The following is a 21,877-nucleotide window of genomic DNA, read 5'->3' as shown; positions in this document are numbered from 1 at the left end:
CCCGGGTTCGAACCCGACCGCCAGCGGCTGCGTTTCGATGAAGGCGAAACGGAGAAGCGTCCGTGTGCTGTGCGATGTCAGTGCACGCTTTTAGATATCACCAAGTGGTCGAAATTACTCCGAAGCGCCCTTCTCTACGGGGACATCAAACCCCGCATAAAATAAAAATGCCGATAAATCAAGCTGTCCTTTTTACCGGTTGCCTTCTATAAATACTGGTATGCGCTCCGAGACCATTTCCAGTTAGCTGCTAATGGCAACGCCTATCGAACAATGCATTTAATGATGGTTTCAGCAGCTCTGCATAGGCCCAAGTAAATGATACTTCTGTAGAAAGTGTTCAAATGTTGCCTCAAATTATTTCGTCAGCATTGTCTTCCTGCGCAGCATACATATATTGAAGCCTCGATCATCTCGATGTCCAAGTTGAACGGCTAAAGCGAGTATGTAACTGCATCATCGCGTTTTATTTTTCTCTTTTTTTTTTCAGTCCCGACAGTAAAGGAAGGTAAGCGCTATAGACCACTGAGTCGTTTGCCGCTCGTGACAACTATGCCTTGGGATCCTGGTGGCTGTAACCAGATCGATATAGGTGGCGGGTCGTAGCAACGTCTAGCTCCCTGATGCGACGGCGTTTTATTCAGCATAATGCGTTTACGGATCGCTTTATAAACTATTACTGCATGAATGCGTGGCCCTAATTTCTAGCTTCGAAGTCGACAGCAATGCAGACACATATTCTCTTCGACTGAGCCTGTTTGTGAGATAGCCTACTCGCGTTTTCGCGGACTTGAAATTTCAGACACCTCAACGGTTTCTCAAACGGCAGACTCCCAGTGTATGGATGAACCCCGGTGGGCGCAGTGCCTCTCCTCCTCCGCGGCGCCCTCTGGAGCCCCTAGTAGCACCTTCTACTTCGACCGGAAGCAGCAGCTGTGCTCGTCCCGGGAGCAGCTGCCCATGCCGTGCCTGCGCCAGGCAGCCGCCGTGTTCGCCACCAAAAGGGAATGCACTTACTCCTGTCCCCCCACCACTCCAAATTGTACGTATGTTGATGAACACAGCTGTTTTTGCCACCGCAGTAGCGGAGTGCATGGTACTGGTAATGTATTATCCTGTGCGAACCGAAGGCAGCTTGTGCATGCACTCTTTGGCCCAGCTGTCGTCGCTATTCATGCATTACGCTGCTACTGTATACGGAGTGTATGGAGAGCGACGAGAACCCGTCTGCGGCTACAGCGAACCGCAGACCGCGTCATACGCTTGAAGGCGGAGCATACGTGTCCCCCATAATTTTTTTATCTGGAAAACGGGTCCGGGCGGCACAAACCATTGGTGCAATATTCGCACTGTGTTGGCAATGAATTGGTCCTATGTTGGGCTGGTCATTTCTGGCACGGTGTCAATATTGGACCCATGGATTGTGCTGCTTGGGGGTCCTTTAACACTATCGCGTTATAACTGGACACTTCAGGGCTTTACGCAGTAACATTAGAGCGTCCCTTCCTGCTTACTTACGTAAATGCCGCACATGTATATTGCAATGTCTGGACTTTTGATTACGCACACGTTCAAGAACTCGTGTCGTCCTCAACCATGCAAGTTTAAGTACAGAATGCGAAGTCCTGGTACAATACCTGCGATGTGTCCACACTAAAAGAACATGTCTAGGTGATGTAGAGGCAATGTGCCTGGCTCAAGGGTTAAAGTTTCGATTCACAACCTAGCCACCCATATTTTTTTTTAAAAACAAATCGCTTTTTGAAGCCGCAGTATAGGCCAAGACCATTTTCGAACAATGATACTTTTTTTTTTGCACCAACGCGCAACGGCCACCCCAACATTTCGCCAGAATGGGATTTTAAACCTATATCTCTGGGGTGGCTAGATGTGTAGATGTGACGACTGGTAATCATCAGAGCGTAGTTGCGCGCGTCTCCGCATCATGACAAAAATGGCGCTCGCCTGGCGCCCAGATGCGGGTTGCCTGCTGCTCGTCACGATTGCATTAGACCTTTTGCTCACATGAATATCATCCCGCAACGTTATCCATTGTGTTGGCTACCAATAGACACGACCGATGAAGTATAGGATCGCTTATTTGGCAATGGAAGCGCAAAGTAGGAGACAGCAGCTGCTCTGTTTTGGTCTGTTTCGTCACCTCTATAGCGAAGCGCAGTTTGGTACAGGCATAGTGATTTATGCAAGTAAGCTTGAAGGAAACTGCTTATCCCCGGCTTAAACATGCCGATTAAGAGACGTAATTTTTCAATGCCGTGGTGCAGCGGTACTGGGAATAGTTTTGGAAATAGGAGTTGCTCTCCACCGAGCAGACATTTTAGAAACTACCACACCTCGCAGCTTTGTGTGTGTGAATGCCAGTACGAAAAAGTTCATCGAACACGTTTGTCACAGAAGGTGATGCTGTCAGCCTATCGAAATAATTTTCTATGCAGCACTCTATGTAGTATTAATCTTATAGGCTTAGTGCTAGTGTTTTTAATGGCTTAAAATGACACACTATTTTTATTTTAACCCGCGCTTTCCGAAGCTTCGCAATCGCATGCACTAGGATGTAAGGATGTACGAGCCTGCCTGACTTCCGATATAGTTTCGCCGCGTCCAAGGTGTCTTTAAAAGTCACTTTAATTAGATCAAATTGAACGAATGCAAGACTAGATCACGAACCATATCACAAACCTTCAATATATCGCCAGCTTTCATGTTTTTTTTTTTCTTGTTCAATATATATATATATATATATATATATATATAATCTGTTTAGGGGAAATATAATTAAACACAATGTAGAAGAAAAAACAACGTGCCGATGGTGGGAACCGAACCCACGACCTCCGAATATCGCGTCCGGTGCTCTTCCAACTGAGCTACATCGGCCGCTGTCCCCCCTGCTACTTGCTTGGGTATTTATGTTGTCTGTATACGAACCTTGAGGGTGTTCACCAGCGCCACCCTCAGCCATAGCGGCGGACGTGGAACGTCCTTGGTTACCGCCAGCGTCACGTAGAACGTGATCAAGAGCGAGGGCGAAAGCTGTGCTAGAACCCTCTTACGCTACCTATGGCTTCAAGACTGCCAGAACCGAGACCCCCGTAAGCTACAAGCAGATCAATTAAGGGGAAATGAGGGTGCTCGTTATAACACATGAAGGAAAGAAGCCAACAGTCGGCGAGGTCAAGGAAAGCGTCGGGGATGGTACTTTATGTCTTTTTTTAAATGTTTTCTTGGATAGTGATTATCGAAGATTATCCACACACACACACACACACACACACACACACACACACACACACACACACACACACACACACACACACACACACACACACACACACACACACACACACACACACACACACACACACACACACACACACACACACACACACACACATACATATATATATATATATATATATATATATATATATATATATATATATATACATATATATATATATATATATATATATATATATACCGTGCTCACGAAGGAAGTCGATGCCAAGAATAACATCACGAGAGCATTCGCGTAGAACGAGAAAAGTCGCAACAAATGTGCAGCCTCGCACCGTAACCCGGGCTGTACACATACCCAGTGGTGCAACCACATGTCCGCCTGCCGTACGTATGTCTGGTCCGTTCCATGGCGTCATCACCTTTTTCAGTGTCCTTGTAAGCCGCCCGCTAAGGATGGAATAATCGGCTCCCGTATCAACTAAAGCGCTGACCTCCTTCGTGTCGACGATAATAGGGATGTCCAGGGAGACCCGGCCAAGACCAGGGCCTGTTGACGACGGTTCGGAGTGAAGTGAGCGGTGTGGTGGCGGAAGCTGGACGGCGGTTGGGTGGTCTGCGTCGGGGCAATTTAAGCGACACGGCGGTGATAACTGGTCGGCGATGCGGACGACGTCGGGGCGATCTGGTCTGTGCGGCGAAAACTGGACAGGAATTCGGCGTTCAACGTCAGGGCGAATCGAGCGGTGCGGCGGTGGAAGCTTTACGGCGAATCAGTGTGCGGCGGCCTCGCCCCCAAAGGTCGCCGGAGCTAGTTTTCCCGATGAGGACTCGAGGAACCATGGCGTCCAGCGGTATACCGTGACCCAGAGGGTGAAGAGCGACGAGGCGAAGGCGAGCGCGACTCGCGACGAGGAGAATGTGGCAGACTGGCGGGTGACGTACGCTGGCGGGTTACGTACTCGGCGATGTCCTGAGGCCGCTGACCAGGCCGTGGACGAGGGCTGTCGGGGGAAAATCCCCTAAGGCCCATCTGACGATAAGGGCACTGCCGGTACAGGTGACCTGCCTCGCCACAGTGGTAGCAGAGAGGGCGGTTATCTGGAGCGCGCCAGAGATCAGTTTTCCGGGGCGCCTGGCGCCGATCTTCCCAAAGGGGCAGCGGTGCCGCAGCGTGCACAGCGACCTGAGGTTGCGTGTAAGGCGAAGGGGTGGGTAGCAGGGCTGGGCGGCGTGTGACATCAGCATAAGTCATCCGCTCGGTGGGGCCCGGGGGTGGTGGTGGAACGACTGTACTTGTTGGTGGCGTGAGTGCATTCTGGACCTCTTCGCGGATGATGCTGGCCAGGGAAGCTGCGCCAGGAGCTCCATGAACTTTCTGGAGCTCCTCGCGAACCACGGTGCGAATGAGGTCGCGAAGGGAGCTCATATCTGCCCCGGGATTGTAGTCGGTTCGGTCAGACGGCGGTAGTGTGGATATGGAATTCAGCGGCCGACCGTACTGGCTGCATCGCTGCTGTAACAGTTTCTCCATGGTCACAGCTTCAGCCAGAAACGCCGCGACGGTGGTGGGCGGGTTCCGCACGAGGCCGGAAAAAAGCTGTTCTTTGACGCCGTGCATCAGGTGCCGAACCTTCTCCTCACTCATGGACGGGTCGGCGCGATGGCAAAGGCGCATGACGTCTTCAACGTACATTGCGACCCCCTCGTTCTGACGCTGAACTCGAGAGGTCAGGGCACGCTCGGCATTCTCTCGGCGGTCACTGTTGGCGTACGTACCGAGGAGCTGACTTCGGAAGGTCGGCCACGTAGAGAATGTGGCCTCGCGGTTCTCGAACCATGTCCGAGCAGCGTCTTCAAGGCTGAAGTAGACGTTCCGCATTTTCGCAGCGTCGTCCCAGCCGTTAAACGTCGCGACCCTTTCATAGTGAGCTAGCCAGTCCTCGGCGTCTTCAAACTGCTCACCGTGAAATGGTTTAGGGGTACGTGGGGTCTGAAGGATGAGACAGGACGAAGGGGTGGAAGGGACAGTCATGGTACGGGCGGGCGGTGTCGTTGCCACAGCCAGAGTCTCTTCGTCAAGAGGGAAGGCCTCGGGGGACAAGCCTCGGAGCCGTCGGCTGGTACGATGAACCGGAGTGGTCACGAGAGGCGGCCGCGTAGGGTCGTCCGCAGGAGAAGGGATCATCGATCGCACCTCCACCAGTGTCACGACTGAAGTCAGAGGGAGCCGTGAAAGTACCACGTAGCCAAGGACCCGAGAATGAGGTCGGCTTGTCGTTTCGAACACAGAGTCACAGCGTCCAGCACCAGCGCGCTGCTCGTGCCAACCACCGCTTCGTTGTCGTCGGCACCAAACACGGCTGTCGCGCGGCGCTAGGCACGTGGCAATATTAAGAGATAGGAAGCTTGCAGAGTGGGTCAGAGAAATAACTCAAGTTACTGATATTCTAGTGGAAATCAAGAAGAGCAAATGGGCATGGGCAGGACATGTAGTGCGAAGAGAGGAAAGAGAGAGAGAGAGAGTCCGTCCGCCTGCTCGTCCCTTTGCCTGTAAGTAGACTGCAACGGCGCGCTGCGCATGGTTTTCACCTTTCGGTTGAGCCTCGCACGTTGCTTGACGTCCTTCTCTTTCGTTTTCTTGTTCTTCGTTCTCTTCCCATTTTTTTATCTCTCATATCTATTTCTGAGCACAAATAAAGATTACCATTATTATTAACTCTTGACTGAGGTTACCACTCATGAAAAGGATATAATGCACAATATAAGTTTTTTTCTCTTCCTTCTCCCCTTGACATGAAACTTATGCCTTCTTCACTGAGACTCATCAGATCATTGGCGATGGGTGGACACAAGTGACAAACGTCATGTAGGAACACATTAAATTGATTATATTGTGAGTTGACGCCAGTTGTACTGAAGTGCAAGAGCTCCTCGACGTTTGGCTCATGTCTGCGCAATGCGTGGCGCAGTGCACCTGCCGGCGGGCTGCCGCACTCTGACGCTGGTTCCGTGCAACATCAGTGACATCCTGCCGACGTACGTGCCGGTTACCGCGAACCAGTGCGAAGAGACGCAGGAATGCAGGGGCTCCCGGTTTGTCTATGCTTCGCTCGCGGAATGCGAGCAGGCTTGCGTCGGTGAGTGGACCGTCTTTCTTACGGCGGCCTCTTAAACACATTATGGGGAGGTTTTTCCTTGTCATAGGATGCACAGGGCAGTAACGTTGCTACAGGGAATATACCAGGTGTTTCAGCGAACATTTTCAATGGATGGATGGATGGATGGAAAAACTTTAGTTTCGTCAGAGAGCATGTGTGGACGATTCCGTGTTAGATGGCCATCATCCCATGGCTGACGGCGACCTGGGGGGCCCACTCCACGGCCCTGGTCTGTATGACCGGGTCTGAGCTGGCCAACACGGCCTCCCACTGCTCGATCGAGGGAAGGATCACGCATAATATCCGCCGGTGGCGGTGCTATGCTGCAGCTCCATAATATGTGGTCATAGGTTGCCAATTCCTGACACCATTTGCACTCCGGCTGAATGTCCGGGTAGATTTTGCTCAACACGTATGGGTTGAAGAAACATCTAGTCTGCAATCGTCGCCAGACGCATTTCTGCGCCTTCACCAATTGCTTGTCCGGGGGTGGGTAAATCCTCCGCTCAAGTTTGAAATGATTAGTAATGTCATGAAAGGATACCAGCCCATCTCTCGTGGACCTTCCCGGAACGTCCGGCTCACCTACTAGGCTGACGAAACCTCGAGCATTCATGTGAGCCGTCTCGTTCCCAGAGTTCCCAGAGTGTGCAGGTACCCAGACAATTTCCGCCTCCGTAGTCCCTCGCCCCGTGGCCCGATTCAGCACTCGCGCCGCTGTGACAGATATTCTGCCCCTCGCCAAATTTCGGATGGTTGTTTTTGAATCGCTGAAGATAAAGTCAGCATTACTACTAGTAATAGGTAGTGCTATCGCCGCTTCCTCTGCATTTCTGGGGAGTGGGTTTTGACTGATGCGGAGGCGATCAAGCGTCCCCGCCCGTCCACCACCGCAATTGCAAATGCGTTGTTGTCCTTATACTCGGCGACATCTACACAGACTGCCCCGTTGTACAGTACTCACGGATTGAAATAGGACACTCGGAGCGCGTGGCCGTCGCTGCATGCAGCGCCGCCCGTGGATGCTCATGGAACCAAGGTGCTGCATTGTGGTATAGCGCGAGGGGGAGGACATGTAAAAAGCAGAACTGCTCCTTCCGATCGCCAATAAACCGGCCTGTTGTTTACCACACTGCCTGCGTGGCGCTGCAAGGCTTGCGCTCCGAGTGTCCTATTTCAATCCGTGAGTACTGTACTTCCCGTACTTAGCATGTAAAGCTTTGGCTCTTGCCTTCCTGCGGTCCTCGTGATGTATTGGATGCATGTTCTTGGGCAAAGGTTTTATGTACAAGCCCTTGTGCATTTCCCGCCTAATCTGAATTTTAGTGTCACCAGCTGGAGCGTCAACTCCAATGCCGATCCTTTCCAATATGTCCCTTTCTGCAATATGTTCCTGCTTTTGTTTTTGAAAGCCTACCGAGCTGCATCACCAAGTGCGCCTCCCGTAGTTCTTCTAGGGTGTTGTGCACCCCCAATCCCAGCAGGCTTTCGGTAGACGCATTGTGAGGCAACCCAAGGGCCGCTTTATACGCCTGCCTAATCATAGCCTCCACCTCGCCTTTTTCCGTCGCGTCCAACTTCAAATAAGGCGTCGCATACACTATTCTACTGAGCACAAACGCCTGCACCAGCTTACAGAAGTCCTTTTCCTTAACACCTCTCTAACGATTGGTGATTCTCCTTATTAGCCTCACGGTAGCATTGACCGTATTTTTAAGCCGTTTCAAGGACTTGCTATTCTTACTGTTAGTCTGCAGATACATACCCAGGATGCTGATCGTTTGGACCTCAGCGACCGGTACTCCCCCCACTTTGACCTCTAAAGGCGGTGGCGGCGCATAGTGCCTCGCATGTATTCCTCTTGGTTTGTCCCTCAGCACAAAAAGCTCGGACTTGGGCTGAGAGCACGAGAGTCCTGCTGCCCCTGCTAGCTCCTCCACAATATCCACCGCGTGCTGTAGAGTTTCTTCCAATTGTGCGTCACTGCCTCTTGTTACCCAAAGAGTGATGTCATCAGCATAAAATGTATGTTTAAGTCCCGATATCCCTTGCAGCCTGGGTGGTATCTTGATCAAGGCGAGATTAAATAGGAACGGCGATAATACCGACCCTTGCGGTGTTTCCTCGTACTGCCTCATCTGTAGTTTTGCCGTGGGCCCCAGGTGCCAATTTTCTCACAACTCGCTGATTTATTTCTAACGCCGACTGGACTTCTGCCCTTAAAGGGGCTCTGAAACGTTACATTCTCCAACATTCCAGTGAAAGAAATGCATGGACGTGGTCTTTGTGAGTACTCGAGCCAAATTTAAAAGTCTTCCGTGGAGCCGGTAATTTACAAACAATGTTTTTTAAAGTATTCCTGGCGATCATTCGCAACCAATTAGGGCGACACGTCTCCCTCGTGAAAAACTCCCATGTGACGTCATCGGGGCTGCTGCTGGGTGCGCCCACTCATTGGACGCTCCCAGGTGACGTGGCGAAACGGAGCGCGGTGGGGCGCCATCACGACTTGTTTTACTTGTTTTCGACATTTTTTTTCTTCGCACCGGCGTGCATTGAGTCAAGGGGAGATCAAGGGGAATTTTTGATCGCCAATATTTTCGGTGTTAGTGACGCTAGCTCAAGAATTTTTGCATTGAGCAGAGAACTTATAAGAGACCTATTACTCGTATGCGTTTTCTAGTTTTAGTAAATAGCTTTTCAGGTGCGCTTTAAGTACGAAACAGCGTTTCCGCAGGTAAAAACTAGCACCATTCATCATCATCATCAGTCGGACTATGCCCACTGCAGGGCGAAGGCCTCTCCCATTTTGCTCCAATTAACCCGGTCCTGTGCTAGCAGCATCCACTTGATCCCTGTGAACTTCTTAACCGCATCCGCCCACCTAACCTTCCGCCGCCCCCTGCTACGCTTTCCTTCGCTTGGAATCCAATTTGTTACCCTAAGCGACCATCGGTTATCCGCTCTTCGCAAAACATGTCCTGCCCATTTCTTCTTCTTGATTTCCACTAGAATGTCAGTAACGTGAATTATTTCTCAGACCCACTCTGCATGCTTCCTATATCTCTTAATGTTACACCCACCATTTGCCGTTCCATTGCCCTCTGCGTTGTCCTCAACATAAACAGAACCCTTTTTGTTAGCCTCCCCGTTTCAGCCCCATAGGTGAGTACAGGCAAGATGCAATTGTTGTATACTTTCCTCTTGAACGATACCGGTAAGCTGCTAGTCATAATCTGCGAGTGCTTGCCAAATGCGCTCCATCCCAATCTTATTCTTCTTGTTATTTCCTTTTCATGGTCCGGATCTGCGGTTACTACCTGCCCTAAGTAGACATATTCGACTAACACTTCCACTGCGTCGCTACCTATTGTAAAGTGCGCTCCGTTCCAGAAGCTGTTGGGCATTACACTATCGATATATTGTTACGACCAAGCATCCGCATTTGCGCGCTCTATTGTTCGCCTGTGGGCATGGAAAAGTTTTGTGAATATGTGGTGATGGTCCATTGGCTCTAAGTGAGCCTGTTTCCAGGAATCCTGTTTTGTAAGCATGTTTTGCTTTGTGGACAACCTGCAAATGCCAAATTGGCCCTGTCAAGAGAACGTCTGGAAAAACACAAAGAAACGTCCCCCTGCGGGAAATAGCAGGAAGTGCTTTCTTTTGTTCACCCTTCCAGTCGAGAAGTGCTATCCTCCAGTGATGAATGCCTCCTATCCAAAGGAGACGACAGAGTGACATGTCCGCTGACGTGCAGGACAAGAGAAGAGCATGACTCATACGGCCATTAAGTGATTTCCCGGGAATGCAGGAAAGATTTGCAATTGTCGAAAAGGGACCATGTTGGGAGCCCTATGCGGCGCCACGTGCACTCGGGTTTCTGAGAAGTAAAACCCCCAGAACCAGCCTGTGGTTTCTTTGCTGAAGAATAGAAATGTACCTCCTCTCCTCGCCGTTCCCAAGCTTTTCCCGCCAACAAGTGATCACGCCCAACGAATGAATGCCGGACCAGTCAGTGCTTCAGACCATCAGTGCAGTGATGTGTTCGATTGGATGCCGATACCTGAGGGGCGTGCCCTGGATTTGGTTGGTCAGCATCTTCAGAGAGGGGCTGGACATAGGGGGTTTTTAAGGACGCTGCAGAGCACGAAATGTCGCTCTGGGCCCTGGGTAAACGGCTCATCCAGTCGCTTCTCGCTATGAACTCTTAACGCTTGTCATTTTGCTGATGTACCCTTCTTCTTCATGTAAATATTCTTGTAAATACGTTTTCTCAAAGTGCCAGTAAACCTGCTTGTACATATTTTACCAACTTCAAAGATTCAGTCCTTCTTCAACCCGGAGTCTCTGCACGCTACCAAGTGAAGGCCGGGTCGCCATAGCCCCAGCGTCACGACAACTGGTGATCAGCGTTGGGATCTGAATCTGCAAGCACAACGACTGGTGACCAGCGGTGGGATCTGAATCTACAAGCCACAACATCTGGTGATTGGAGGTGGATCTGAAGCTACAAGCCACAACACCTTGTGATCGGAGGTGGCATCTCAAGCAACAAGCAGGAGCAACAATCGGCCAACAAGAGGGCAGCTCGGAACATCGATCGCATGTGTGGGTGAGTGCTTGGCTTTTCTTCTGATGTGGACCAGGTTCTAGAACAGGGTTAGATTTTAGAACTGGTAAAGAGAGTGTGGAAACGCCTTTAGGTTTGGTAGTTTGCACTGTTGTTTTGGAAGTAGCCGACACTCGGAGCGATCATGGACCTACAAAAGCTGCAGAAACCGGAACTGTTGCAATTGTGTGAGGAATTGGGAATTGATACAAGTGGTTTGGCACGAAAACCTTTGATTATAAAGGCAATCACAGATTTGGGAGCCGATGATGAGGAGCTCAGTGAAGCATGGAACCTCATCGGTCAAAAAAAGGAACAGCTCAGACAGCAGAAGGAGCGGGAAAAAGAGCAGAAAGAGCGGGAAAAAGAGGAAAAGAGGCGTGAGCGTGAACTTGAGAGGGAAAAAGAGGAAAGGGAGCGCGAACGTGAGTGGGAAAAAGAGGAAAAGAAGCGTGAAAGAGAAGCAAAAAAGCTGGACCAAGAAATTGAGCTCCGGAAATTAGAACTAGAGTTGAGCAAGAGGTCGGGCAATTGTCCCCAGCTAGCGGTACCTCTTCTCAACAAGGAGGCAGATTTCAAGATGTCAAAGTACATGCAGCCATATGTGATATCAGGGGATATCGGTCTGTATCTGGCTAACTTTGAGCGAACCTGCGAAAAACTGTCCTTCCAGCGAGACACTTGGTCTCAGAGATTATTGACGGTTCTGCCCTGCGAGGCAGCGGAGGTTGTCGCGCGGCTAAGCAAGGAGGACGCGGACAACTACGAGAAGGTCAAAGCTTGCCTTCTGAGAAAGTATAGGCTTAGCGCCGAGGCGTTCAGACAACGTTTTCGGAAAGCTACTAAGTCCAGGGACGAGAGTTACCCTGAATTCCTGTACAATTTAAGAGTTAATTTGGGCGAGTGGCTAAAGAGCACAGATTCCTACAGTGATAGGGACGCTGTAGTCGAGCAAATTCTTTTGGAGCAGTTTTATAACTGCCTCCCAGAAAAAGAAAGAAATTGGTTACAGGACCGAGGCGAAATTAAGTCGGCAACTGAAGCTGCCGAACTTATTGAGGAGTATGCTTCGCGCCGACAATTCAGCAACCCAGCAGTGGATAGGCCCCGCAATCCCAAGTTCAGTATGAAAAACCGTCAGGAAAGGCACTTTGCTAGAGTTGGAAACGAAGAAATGAAGGTTTCTTCAGGCAAATTCCCTAGAAAGGACGGCAGTGAGAAAAGTGGGGAAGTGACCAACGTGCAGAACACAAAGAATAAGCTTGAGGCTAGGAAGCCGCTCACATGCTTTAGGTGTAATGAGCAGGGTCACATTGCCGTCAACTGCCGGAAAGAAAAGATTGCTTTCTCGTATGTCAGGGACTGCGATGAAAATATGCAGCTTTTAGAACCCTACCTGCATGACCTAGTAGTCAACGGGAAGCCTTGCAAGGTACTGCGCGATTCGGCCGCAACGATGGATGTTGTCCATCCGGCGTATGTATCGCCTTCCGACTATACAGGGCAGTGTGCATGGATCCGACAGGTAGTTGAGGAACAGAGTGTGTGCTTGCCGATCGCGAACGTGGTCATCGAGGGCCCTTTCGGCGAATTAACAACCGAGGCTGCCGTTTCAGGAAAGCTTCCTAAGTGCTATCCGTATTTGTTCTCCAACAAATCGGACATGCTGCTGCGAAAGAGGGGCATCCTTTTCGGAGACAGAGTTGTGCAAGCCTTAACACGTTCAAAGGCGCGAGAACTAGCTACACTGCTCATTCCAGAAAAATCCACAGCGGAGGAAACGGCAGTTAAAACAGTGGTAAATGCGGAAGATAGCAGGTCAGAAAACTTTGAGAGCGAGGCATCTCAGATAAGTCAACTTGAAAGTGAGCTTGATGAGACGCGGAATGAGGACGTTCTTGAGAGTAACCTCTTGCCGCCAGTGTCTAGTAATCTCACGAGACTTTTAAGTGGAACCCGAGAGGACTTAGCTATAGAGCAAGCCAATGATCCCAATATACAGGAGATAAGGGAGCGCCACCGCGCCACTAAGACAGCAAACAATATTTCTTTCGAGATGAGAAAGGGAGTGCTGTATCGCTTATTCAAGGATAAGCGCGGAGTAGAGCGGGACCAATTAGTCGTTCCCCAAAAGTACCGCGGAGACTTACTGCGACTTTCCCATGGCAGCTCGTGGTCATGTCACCTTGGAATAAAGAAAACAAAGCAGAGGCTGTTGCAAGAATACTATTGGCCTGGATGTTTTAAGGACACGGAAAATTTTGTACGGTCATGCGACACGTGCCAGCGGGTTGGAAAGGCGCAAGATAAGTGGAAAGCTCCGATGGTGTTAGTACCAATCATTACCGAGCCGTTTCACCGGTTAGTAATAGATATAGTTGGGCCACTTCCTGTGACCGAGTCAGGGTACCGTTATATCCTCACTATGTTATGCCCAGCCACAAAGTTTCCAGAGGCTGTTCCGCTGCGCGAGGTGACGTCCGAGAGTGTAGTGGATTCGCTGCTGTCAGTGTTTGCACGAGTTGGATTCCCTTCCGAGGTACAAAGTGATCAGGGTAGCGTTTTCACGAGTGTCCTCACCACCTCATTTCTCGAGCGATGCGGCATTAAGGTAGTGCATAGCTCGATCCATCATCCGCAGAGCAACAGCGTAGAAAGATGGCACTCTGTTCTCAAACGAGTCCTGAGGGGACTGTGCTATGAAAACAAGCGCGAATGGGATACCTGCCTGCCTGCAGCGCTTTTCGCTTTGCGGTCAGTGCCGCACGAATCCACTGGATTTAGCCCAGCCGAGTTGGTGTACGGAAGGTCACTGCGCTCACCTTTGCGAATGGTGCGCGAAGCCTGGGAGGGGCGCGGAGAAGACCCAACAGTAGTAGAATTCATTCTGAACCTCTTGAATCGCTTACATAACACTAAGGAACTCGTTGAGGCCAGCATGAAGTCAGCCCAGGCTCGTTCCAAGGTGTACTATGATAAGTCAGCCCGTCAAAGGACGTTTTGTATCGGGGACCAGGTGATGTTGCTGAGAAGTTCAAGGCAGAATAAGCTCGAAGTACAGTGGGAAGGACCGGCTGAAGTCGTTGCAAAGCTTTCTAACACTAACTACGCAGTGAAAATTCCCGGTAGGCGTAAAGAAGTGCGCATTTATCATTGCAATCTTATGAAGCCTTATGTGCAGAGGGAAGCCGTGGTAAATCTAACGTTAAACCTTCCCGAGGAGATGGGGGACAACTTGATTTGCCTCAGCGGAAAAGGAAGCAACGCTCAGGAGCTTCTCAAAAAGACGGAGCAGAGAGGAGAACTAAAGAAATCCCAGCTGTCCGATCTGGGCGAGATAATAACAGAGTTTGAGGCCTGCTTCGTGGACAGGCCAGGCAGAACTGATTTGACTGAGCACGATATTGAGCTGACTTCAGACGTGCCAGTGCGATCAAGGTGCTACCGATTTTCTCCAAGGCAAAGAGAAATTCTGGATAGGGAAGTAACTCGCATGCTGGAATTGGGAGTAATAAAACCCTCGGAAAGCGATTATGCTTCGCCTATGATCTTAGTAGAAGCTCCAGGTAAAGACCCTAGGCCTGTGGTAGACTACCGAAAGCTAAATTCTCTCACCAGGGATCAAGTGTATCCTATTCCGAATATTGAGGAGAGAGTAGAACAGGTCAGTAGAGCGGCATATGTGACTACGCTGGACCTTACTCGAGGATACTGGCAAGTACCGCTCACTGAACGCGCCAGCAGATACGCGGCTTTCGTCACTCCGACGGGCAGCTACCAGCCAACAATGATGAGTTTCGGGCTCAAAAATGCTCCATTTTGTTTTTCCCGACTCATGGATAGGGTTTTAAAGGGGTGTGAAACATTCGCGGTGCCTTATTTAGACGACATTGCGGTTTTTTCCGACTCATGGGCGGACCATATGGTACATCTAAGAGCTGTACTGAGCCTTTTGCGTCAAGCTGGACTAACCGTAAAGGCCGAGAAATGTTGCCTGGCAAGGGCGACCGTGGACTACTTGGGTCACAATGTAGGTCAAGGTTTCAGGAAACCCAGCGAGATTAAGATTTCTGCGGTAGCAGACTACCCGCGGCCGAGCACGAAGACGGAAATTCGAGCATTCCTGGGTCTGACTGGGTACTACAATCACTACATCCCTAACTATTCAGCTTTGGCTAGCCCTCTGACCGACGCTCTCCGCAAGACAGAACCGACAAATGTAGTCTGGGACGAACAAAAGGAAGCCTCCTTCGTAAACCTGAAGGCTGTGCTGATTAGCCGTCCGGTATTGCGAGCTCCAGACTATGGCCGAGAATTCACGGTCCAGTGTGATGCCAGTGATCGAGGGTTAGGTGCTGTTCTCTGCCAGAGAGATGACGACGGTAATGAGCACCCCGTGCTCTACTTGAGCAGAAAACTGAGTTCTAGAGAGAGGGCTTATTGCGCGTCAGAGAAGGAATGCGCTTGCATTGTATGGGCCATTCAAAAATTGCAGTGCTATCTTGGAGGGGCCAAATTCACCGTAGAGACGGACCATTGTCCCCTGGCTTGGCTGCAAACTGCGACATCGAAGAACAGTCGCCTTCTTAGGTGGAGCTTGATTTTACAGCAGTACAATTTTGAAATAAGATACAAAAAGGGGAAGTTAAATGGGAATGCGGACGCGCTTAGCCGCTCTTTCTAAGCGGTCCGAGATGTTCCTCACCATGTATCCAAATTGATAATCAGGTTTTTTTTTTTTTCGTGCGCTTGAATATAGATGACTATGTAAAGCAGCACGTTTGGTTTTCGAGGCATACGTGGGTCCTGAACGTCTTGAGAGTGGGCTTTTCTCGAACAACAATGGCAGTTTTCTTTTGACCTGGTCTCTTCAGACGGGAGCCGAGTGCTTGCTTCGACATGTGGTTGAGTTTCAGACAGCTCGAGCAATTTGGCCTACAACAATCAAGACAACGCGACAAGCAACAGCGAGCTTCAAGCGTTCACGTGCAGGCCATTAAGTCGTCTCTTCATGCAGCAGCTGCGGCTGCTGCCCTCCGAGTCTCTTCTGGCGGGGGAGGAGGCTGTTACGACCAAGCATCCGCATTTGCGCGCTCTATTGTTCGCCTGTGGGCATGGAAAAGTTTTGTGAATATGTGGTGATGGTCCATTGGCTCTAAGTGAGCCTGTTTCCAGGAATCCTGTTTTGTAAGCATGTTTTGCTTTGTGGACAACCTGCAAATGCCAAATTGGCCCTGTCAAGAGAACGTCTGGAAAAACACAAAGAAACGTCCCCCTGCGGGAAATAGCAGGAAGTGCTTTCTTTTGTTCACCCTTCCAGTCGAGAAGTGCTATCCTCCAGTGATGAATGCCTCCTATCCAAAGGAGACGACAGAGTGACATGTCCGCTGACGTGCAGGACAAGAGAAGAGCATGACTCATACGGCCATTAAGTGATTTCCCGGGAATGCAGGAAAGATTTGCAATTGTCGAAAAGGGACCATGTTGGGAGCCCTATGCGGCGCCACGTGCACTCGGGTTTCTGAGAAGTAAAACCCCCAGAACCAGCCTGTGGTTTCTTTGCTGAAGAATAGAAATGTACCTCCTCTCCTCGCCGTTCCCAAGCTTTTCCCGCCAACAAGTGATCACGCCCAACGAATGAATGCCGGACCAGTCAGTGCTTCAGACCATCAGTGCAGTGATGTGTTCGATTGGATGCCGATACCTGAGGGGCGTGCCCTGGATTTGGTTGGTCAGCATCTTCAGAGAGGGGCTGGACATAGGGGGTTTTTAAGGACGCTGCAGAGCACGAAATGTCGCTCTGGGCCCTGGGTAAACGGCTCATCCAGTCGCTTCTCGCTATGAACTCTTAACGCTTGTCATTTTGCTGATGTACCCTTCTTCTTCATGTAAATATTCTTGTAAATACGTTTTCTCAAAGTGCCAGTAAACCTGCTTGTACATATTTTACCAACTTCAAAGATTCAGTCCTTCTTCAACCCGGAGTCTCTGCACGCTACCAAGTGAAGGCCGGGTCGCCATAGCCCCAGCGTCACGACAATATATTGATTTTTAGGCCCAGTTTCTGCCTTTCCTGTCTATGTCATTATTGCTCTTCAAATGCATTTCAGCCCTCTTATCAGCTGTATTCCCTCAAAAAGCTCTGTGTATCATTATCGTGGCATCCCTTTGTCCCTTCGCCCTGGTGGCTTGTTCATGTTTTTCCATGTATACCTCTCCTTCGTTTGTCCATACCCCGAGATACTTATTTCCTGTCAGTCTTTGTATTTCACTTGTGAGCTTTTTATCAGGGAAATCGTTGAATACCATCAGACTCGACCTAATAGCGTTGAAAATTAAAAGAGCATCTCCTTCCTATTCACCAATACCAATGCTTGTGAATCTTCCTGGCTATCAAAAAAGCCGTTAAACCTTTATTCTACGTTCATACCGCCTATTTTACACGAGATATTAAAACTAAGATTGCTCTCTTGCAACGTACTTTCTATGGTCTTCATATAAATCATAAGCAGCAGCCGTGATAGTCGACAACCTTGTTTAAGTCCTCTGCACACCGCTAGAGTAGACGTACTTATTAAACCTCCCATGCAATTTCAACTTATCTCGGTTGGTTGGTTGGTTCATAGGAAGGGAAAGGCGCAGTATCTGTCACACTTGCTCTGTGGACACTTGAACCGCGCCGTAAGAAAAGGGAGGGAGGGTGGGAGTGACAATAGAAAGAGAGAAAGGGGAGCCGTAGTTGAGGGCTACGGAGTAATTTCGACCACCTGGGGATAGGGGTGGCTGTTTCTGGCCCTCTTATTATCTCGGTATATTTCTTTTGGTAACTGATTTTGGTGTGGATCGATGCCTTCAGATTTTAGCATGTTCCACAGAAGTTTCGTGCTTACACTGGCTTACGCATCGCTTACGCCCAGGAGGGCTAGATAACTACGGTTTGCTTTCCTCCTTGGCTCCTACCACTTCTGCAGTTATCCCAGTGCGTTATTACCTTGTATCTTTGCTCGAATTATCGATTTAGTGCCTGCATTGCCAGCCTGTAAGTAAATGACGGCATCGTTATCGGTCTAAATGATCTTCCTATCTTGATTCTACTAATTGATTCAAGTCTGTAACCGGCTGCCGTGATTTTGTTTATTTTTATGGTGGTTTCCAATTGCTTTACTAACGTATTCTTGATCCCTGGAACAAGTTCATTAAACAGTGATTACAGTTTCGTACATCCCTATTGCTGTACACAGGAACATTTGTCTCCGCCTTCTTGGAGTTAAGATTAGTGAGTTCTAAGCTCCCTTCTGTTATGGTTTCTGATACTGCTTCTGGATTAGACGAGGTTAGTTCATCATCGCACCTCATAGCTATATAGCTGATGTAATGTATCTTAGAGCGTCGTCCCCTTCTAGAAACTTTCCCTTGGGGTCCTGAATCTGTCCCTGCGCCTTTTGACTCTTTTTACACAGACAGCTTATATGGTTCCAAAATTTCTTCACAGCCCCCTCCCCCCTCCCGTTTATTTCTTTGCTTGGTAGCACACTTCAGTCATCTATGGATCGGTGTGCTGTTTTGTTTTATCCTGCACTGGGGATCTGCACTTCTAGTCTTATAGTTTCTTTTTCCAATATCGAATTCCCATTTTCTGCCTATTTCATATTTAAAAAACTGCGCCCTTGCTTCTCCGTGTTCTCTGGAAGCCATCGGTTTTCGTTTGATTGTCTGTTTAATTTCAACATTTCACAGCTTAGAGGCTTCCTCTCTATTTTGCAGTCATTTTACAATTGTCTTTTCTTATGCGGACGAGTTGGACAAACTTATTATATAATAACTCTTATACACGGCATTTATAATTTCCCCAAAGCTCTTGTTGCTTGTTGGTTAAAACTGAGTTTGATTTTTGAGCTTCCTGATTTTTTTTCCCTTTTGATCAGGCGTCCCATATGCAGGCTGATGCATTCATGGTCACTTCCTAGGCTGTACACCCATTCCTCATCTATTTCCGTTTTTGTGAGGACTGCAGATTATTGATGACATTAAGCAGTAATCAACGGTTGTTTGCCTGTTCCGGAATTCTTACGTGATCTATCGTTCACACATCGTTTGACAATTCATAGTAACTAAGTTGAGCTGCTCACAGAGTTCTAGAATTCATTTCCCGTTGCCGTAGGTGTATCCATCCTCGATGTGTCCATTCATGATCCTTGTAGGATTATCTCGGTCTCTTCTCGAAACCATTTGATACCTTTAACCAGATCCAAATGTTCCTGCTTGTATTTGTCCTCTGTCCATAAAAGGCTACCCATAGTCATGTATTTTTACTGCCGCTGTTCTTGAATCCCCGACATGTCCTTTACGAACCGGTTTTATGCTGTTCCGATTGGTCCTTTGGTATATCTGCGTAACAAAACCACTCCCTTCTTCTCCGTTGTTCTGTTGCACCCTTCCCAAACATATTTATCTATAAAGGGTGGTTCTCCTCGGTCCCTGAGGTGTGTCTCTCACAAACCATATGAAGTTACTTCACCATCTTTTGACTGCTGCACTATTTAATCATTTGGCTCTCCTCCTGCAATCTTGCACGTTTATGTAATTGATACCGGTCTTAAATTTACTTGTTTTCTTCAGTTCCCTTCCCCAACCTTTTCTTTTTTTTTTTTACCTATTGGTTGGGCTCGGTGTCCATTATGACTTTATTTTCTGCACTATTCAACAAGTCTGCCCCGTCACGTATTCGGAAATTTAAACATTTCTGAAAGAGTTTAGAATTTATGATCGCAGTCAGTAGCGATCAGCACCGTTGGTGTTGTGGCGCACTAGATTAGCACCCTCCTTTTGAATGCGGAAGATAGCATTTCGACCCTGGTGTTAGTTTAGCATTTTATCTCGTCCATTTTTATATAGATTTGAACAAAACAAATTATTATTCAGTTCTTTATGTCTTCAGTCTTTGTATGAAGACGTGTTACATTTTACTCTGCATTGTGAGATGATTATGTGCAAAAATCCAACCACTCTTTGTAATCCATTTGAATCTAATTACCAGACCCCAAACGGTTCACAATATTTTTTTTTCTCTCGAAGTGTACGTTGAAATTTCGTTTCTATCTAGAGGTCACCGCAGTGAATTTTTTAAAATCGTTCTTATGAATCTGGAGACTACAGCAATTTGGTGCACTCTGCTCTTGGCGGAATATAAATACGCGGCACAAGTCTTCATGTGTGTCCGTTGTTGCATCGTACGTGTTCAGATGAACAATCACAAACTAGAAACGATAGAGGGAAATGCAGCTATCGCTCAGTTAATCAGGCACCACACTCAACATTTCAGTCTCCACCGGTGTTGGCGGAATTTCAGTGCTGACGCTCACTGCTTGTCGCAGCGAACTACGCGGTGAACCGATGTGTGCCGCCTCCGGTGTCGCAGCACTGCGGAAACCTGTCTCGCTTGGTGCTGTGGTTCTACAACGCATTCACCAACGCGTGCGAGTACTACGACCAGCTGTGCCTGGCCGGTCGGAACCGGTTCGACACGCTCGACGACTGCATCAACGCCTGCCTGGTCACATGACGAACCCAGCGACCGGCGCACGTCCAGCTCAGCGCTGCACGACGTCGGCGAATCGGCGTCCTCTGCTCGCCGTAGAGCTACGCATTCTTTTTTTGCCAGAAGTTGGTCGCCTGCAGATGCGGTAGATAAAGACTGAAATCTCGGACTTATCTTGTTGCTTGACAAATGTCATTACAGTAAACGTTATTCGTCCAAGTCTTGGTATCCAGTACTGTCTGTGCGCGTTTATTGCTTCTCGCGGACAAAGGTTACATTCCGGCAAGCGATAATGAAATAGCACGAGGTATCATCGTGTTTTCTGCTTCTTGCACTACCTTTCGTACAGTCGTATACGTGACTGCCGAGGAAACCAGATGGCCAGAATAAATACGTCTCGAATGGTCGGTCGCAGCTCTATAGTCATTGAACGCGCCTTTCACCGGCACTGCCAGTCATGGCGTCTTCGCAACTTCGGGATTATTGATAAGGGCTTCACGTGAAGGTTCGATCCGAAAGCCTTGCACGGAAAGGTCTTGTGCCCGATGAAAGCAGGGCCCCATCCATCTTATATTTCTCGTTCCGGTAAGCTGCTTGTATTTTGTGTTGATAGCGGCCATTGACGCTAACATTGATTAGACTGCACTCGAAAGGGAACGAACGCGCGTCGTAAGAAAGCGGGACACAGATCAGAAGACAGCGAACAAGTGCAGTGTGTCAGACAGGTCGGTGACAGTAGAGCCAGTCGTTCGTTTTAGCTCGATTCTGGGGTCACGCTACTTGATGTTGTCTACTCCGATAAGCCAAATGCAGAATTCAGTCGTTTTAGTAATAATAAAATTGTTTGGGGCGAGGGGCTCATTTTCCAGGTAAATAAATCATTATCTGCTGACTAATTAAATAACACTTACCATTACAAAAGTAGTATCTGGAGTCGGCCGAATGGCTTGTGGTTAAATAATGCACGCACCGTGCTTGCCAAAAGCAAGTAGTCTTGGTCAATATTTAGGGGAAACCCCCAAGGTGAAGTAGATTTCTAATAAGGGAGTAATTACTCATTTACATCCACCCGAGCGCAGCCATAGGGGCTACAAAGGAAAGCTCGTAGTGATGGTTTCCCCTTAATATTTGACCAACACTATTCCCACTTCGAGTTGTAGATCAATTCGCTCTCGCCCTACCGTCTGATCCGCTAGCCGTCCTGGTTAGCTCAGTCGGTAGAGCGACTGCCCCGGAAAGGCGGTGGTGCCGAGTTCGATTCCCGGATCAGGAAGAATTTTTCGTGAACTACGAAGTTTCTGAGAAAGCTGT

The 21,877-nt window shown here is 48.9% G+C and overlaps 1 protein-coding gene across 1 annotated transcript in view; it reads left to right on the top strand.

The window, feature by feature from the left end:
- Nucleotides 1–694: 694 nt before the first annotated feature.
- LOC146177626 (uncharacterized) overlaps nucleotides 695–21,877 on the top strand; it is an 83,975-nt gene continuing 62,792 nt past the window's right edge. The window contains exons 1-2 of the mRNA XM_084581168.1: nucleotides 695–1,042; nucleotides 6,231–6,398. Coding sequence (XP_084437294.1) covers nucleotides 841–1,042; nucleotides 6,231–6,398 — 370 coding nt within the window. The 5' untranslated portion in view covers nucleotides 695–840. The remainder of the gene's footprint in view (nucleotides 1,043–6,230; nucleotides 6,399–21,877) is intronic.

The sequence above is a fragment of the Amblyomma maculatum genome, chromosome 10, assembly GCF_055883805.1.
Source record: "Amblyomma maculatum isolate TAMU_Amacu chromosome 10, ASM5588380v1, whole genome shotgun sequence".
NCBI classification, from domain to species: Eukaryota; Metazoa; Arthropoda; class Arachnida; order Ixodida; family Ixodidae; genus Amblyomma; species Amblyomma maculatum.
The sequence above is the reverse complement of the archived record's forward strand: the minus strand, read 5'-3'. Positions and strand labels throughout refer to the sequence as shown.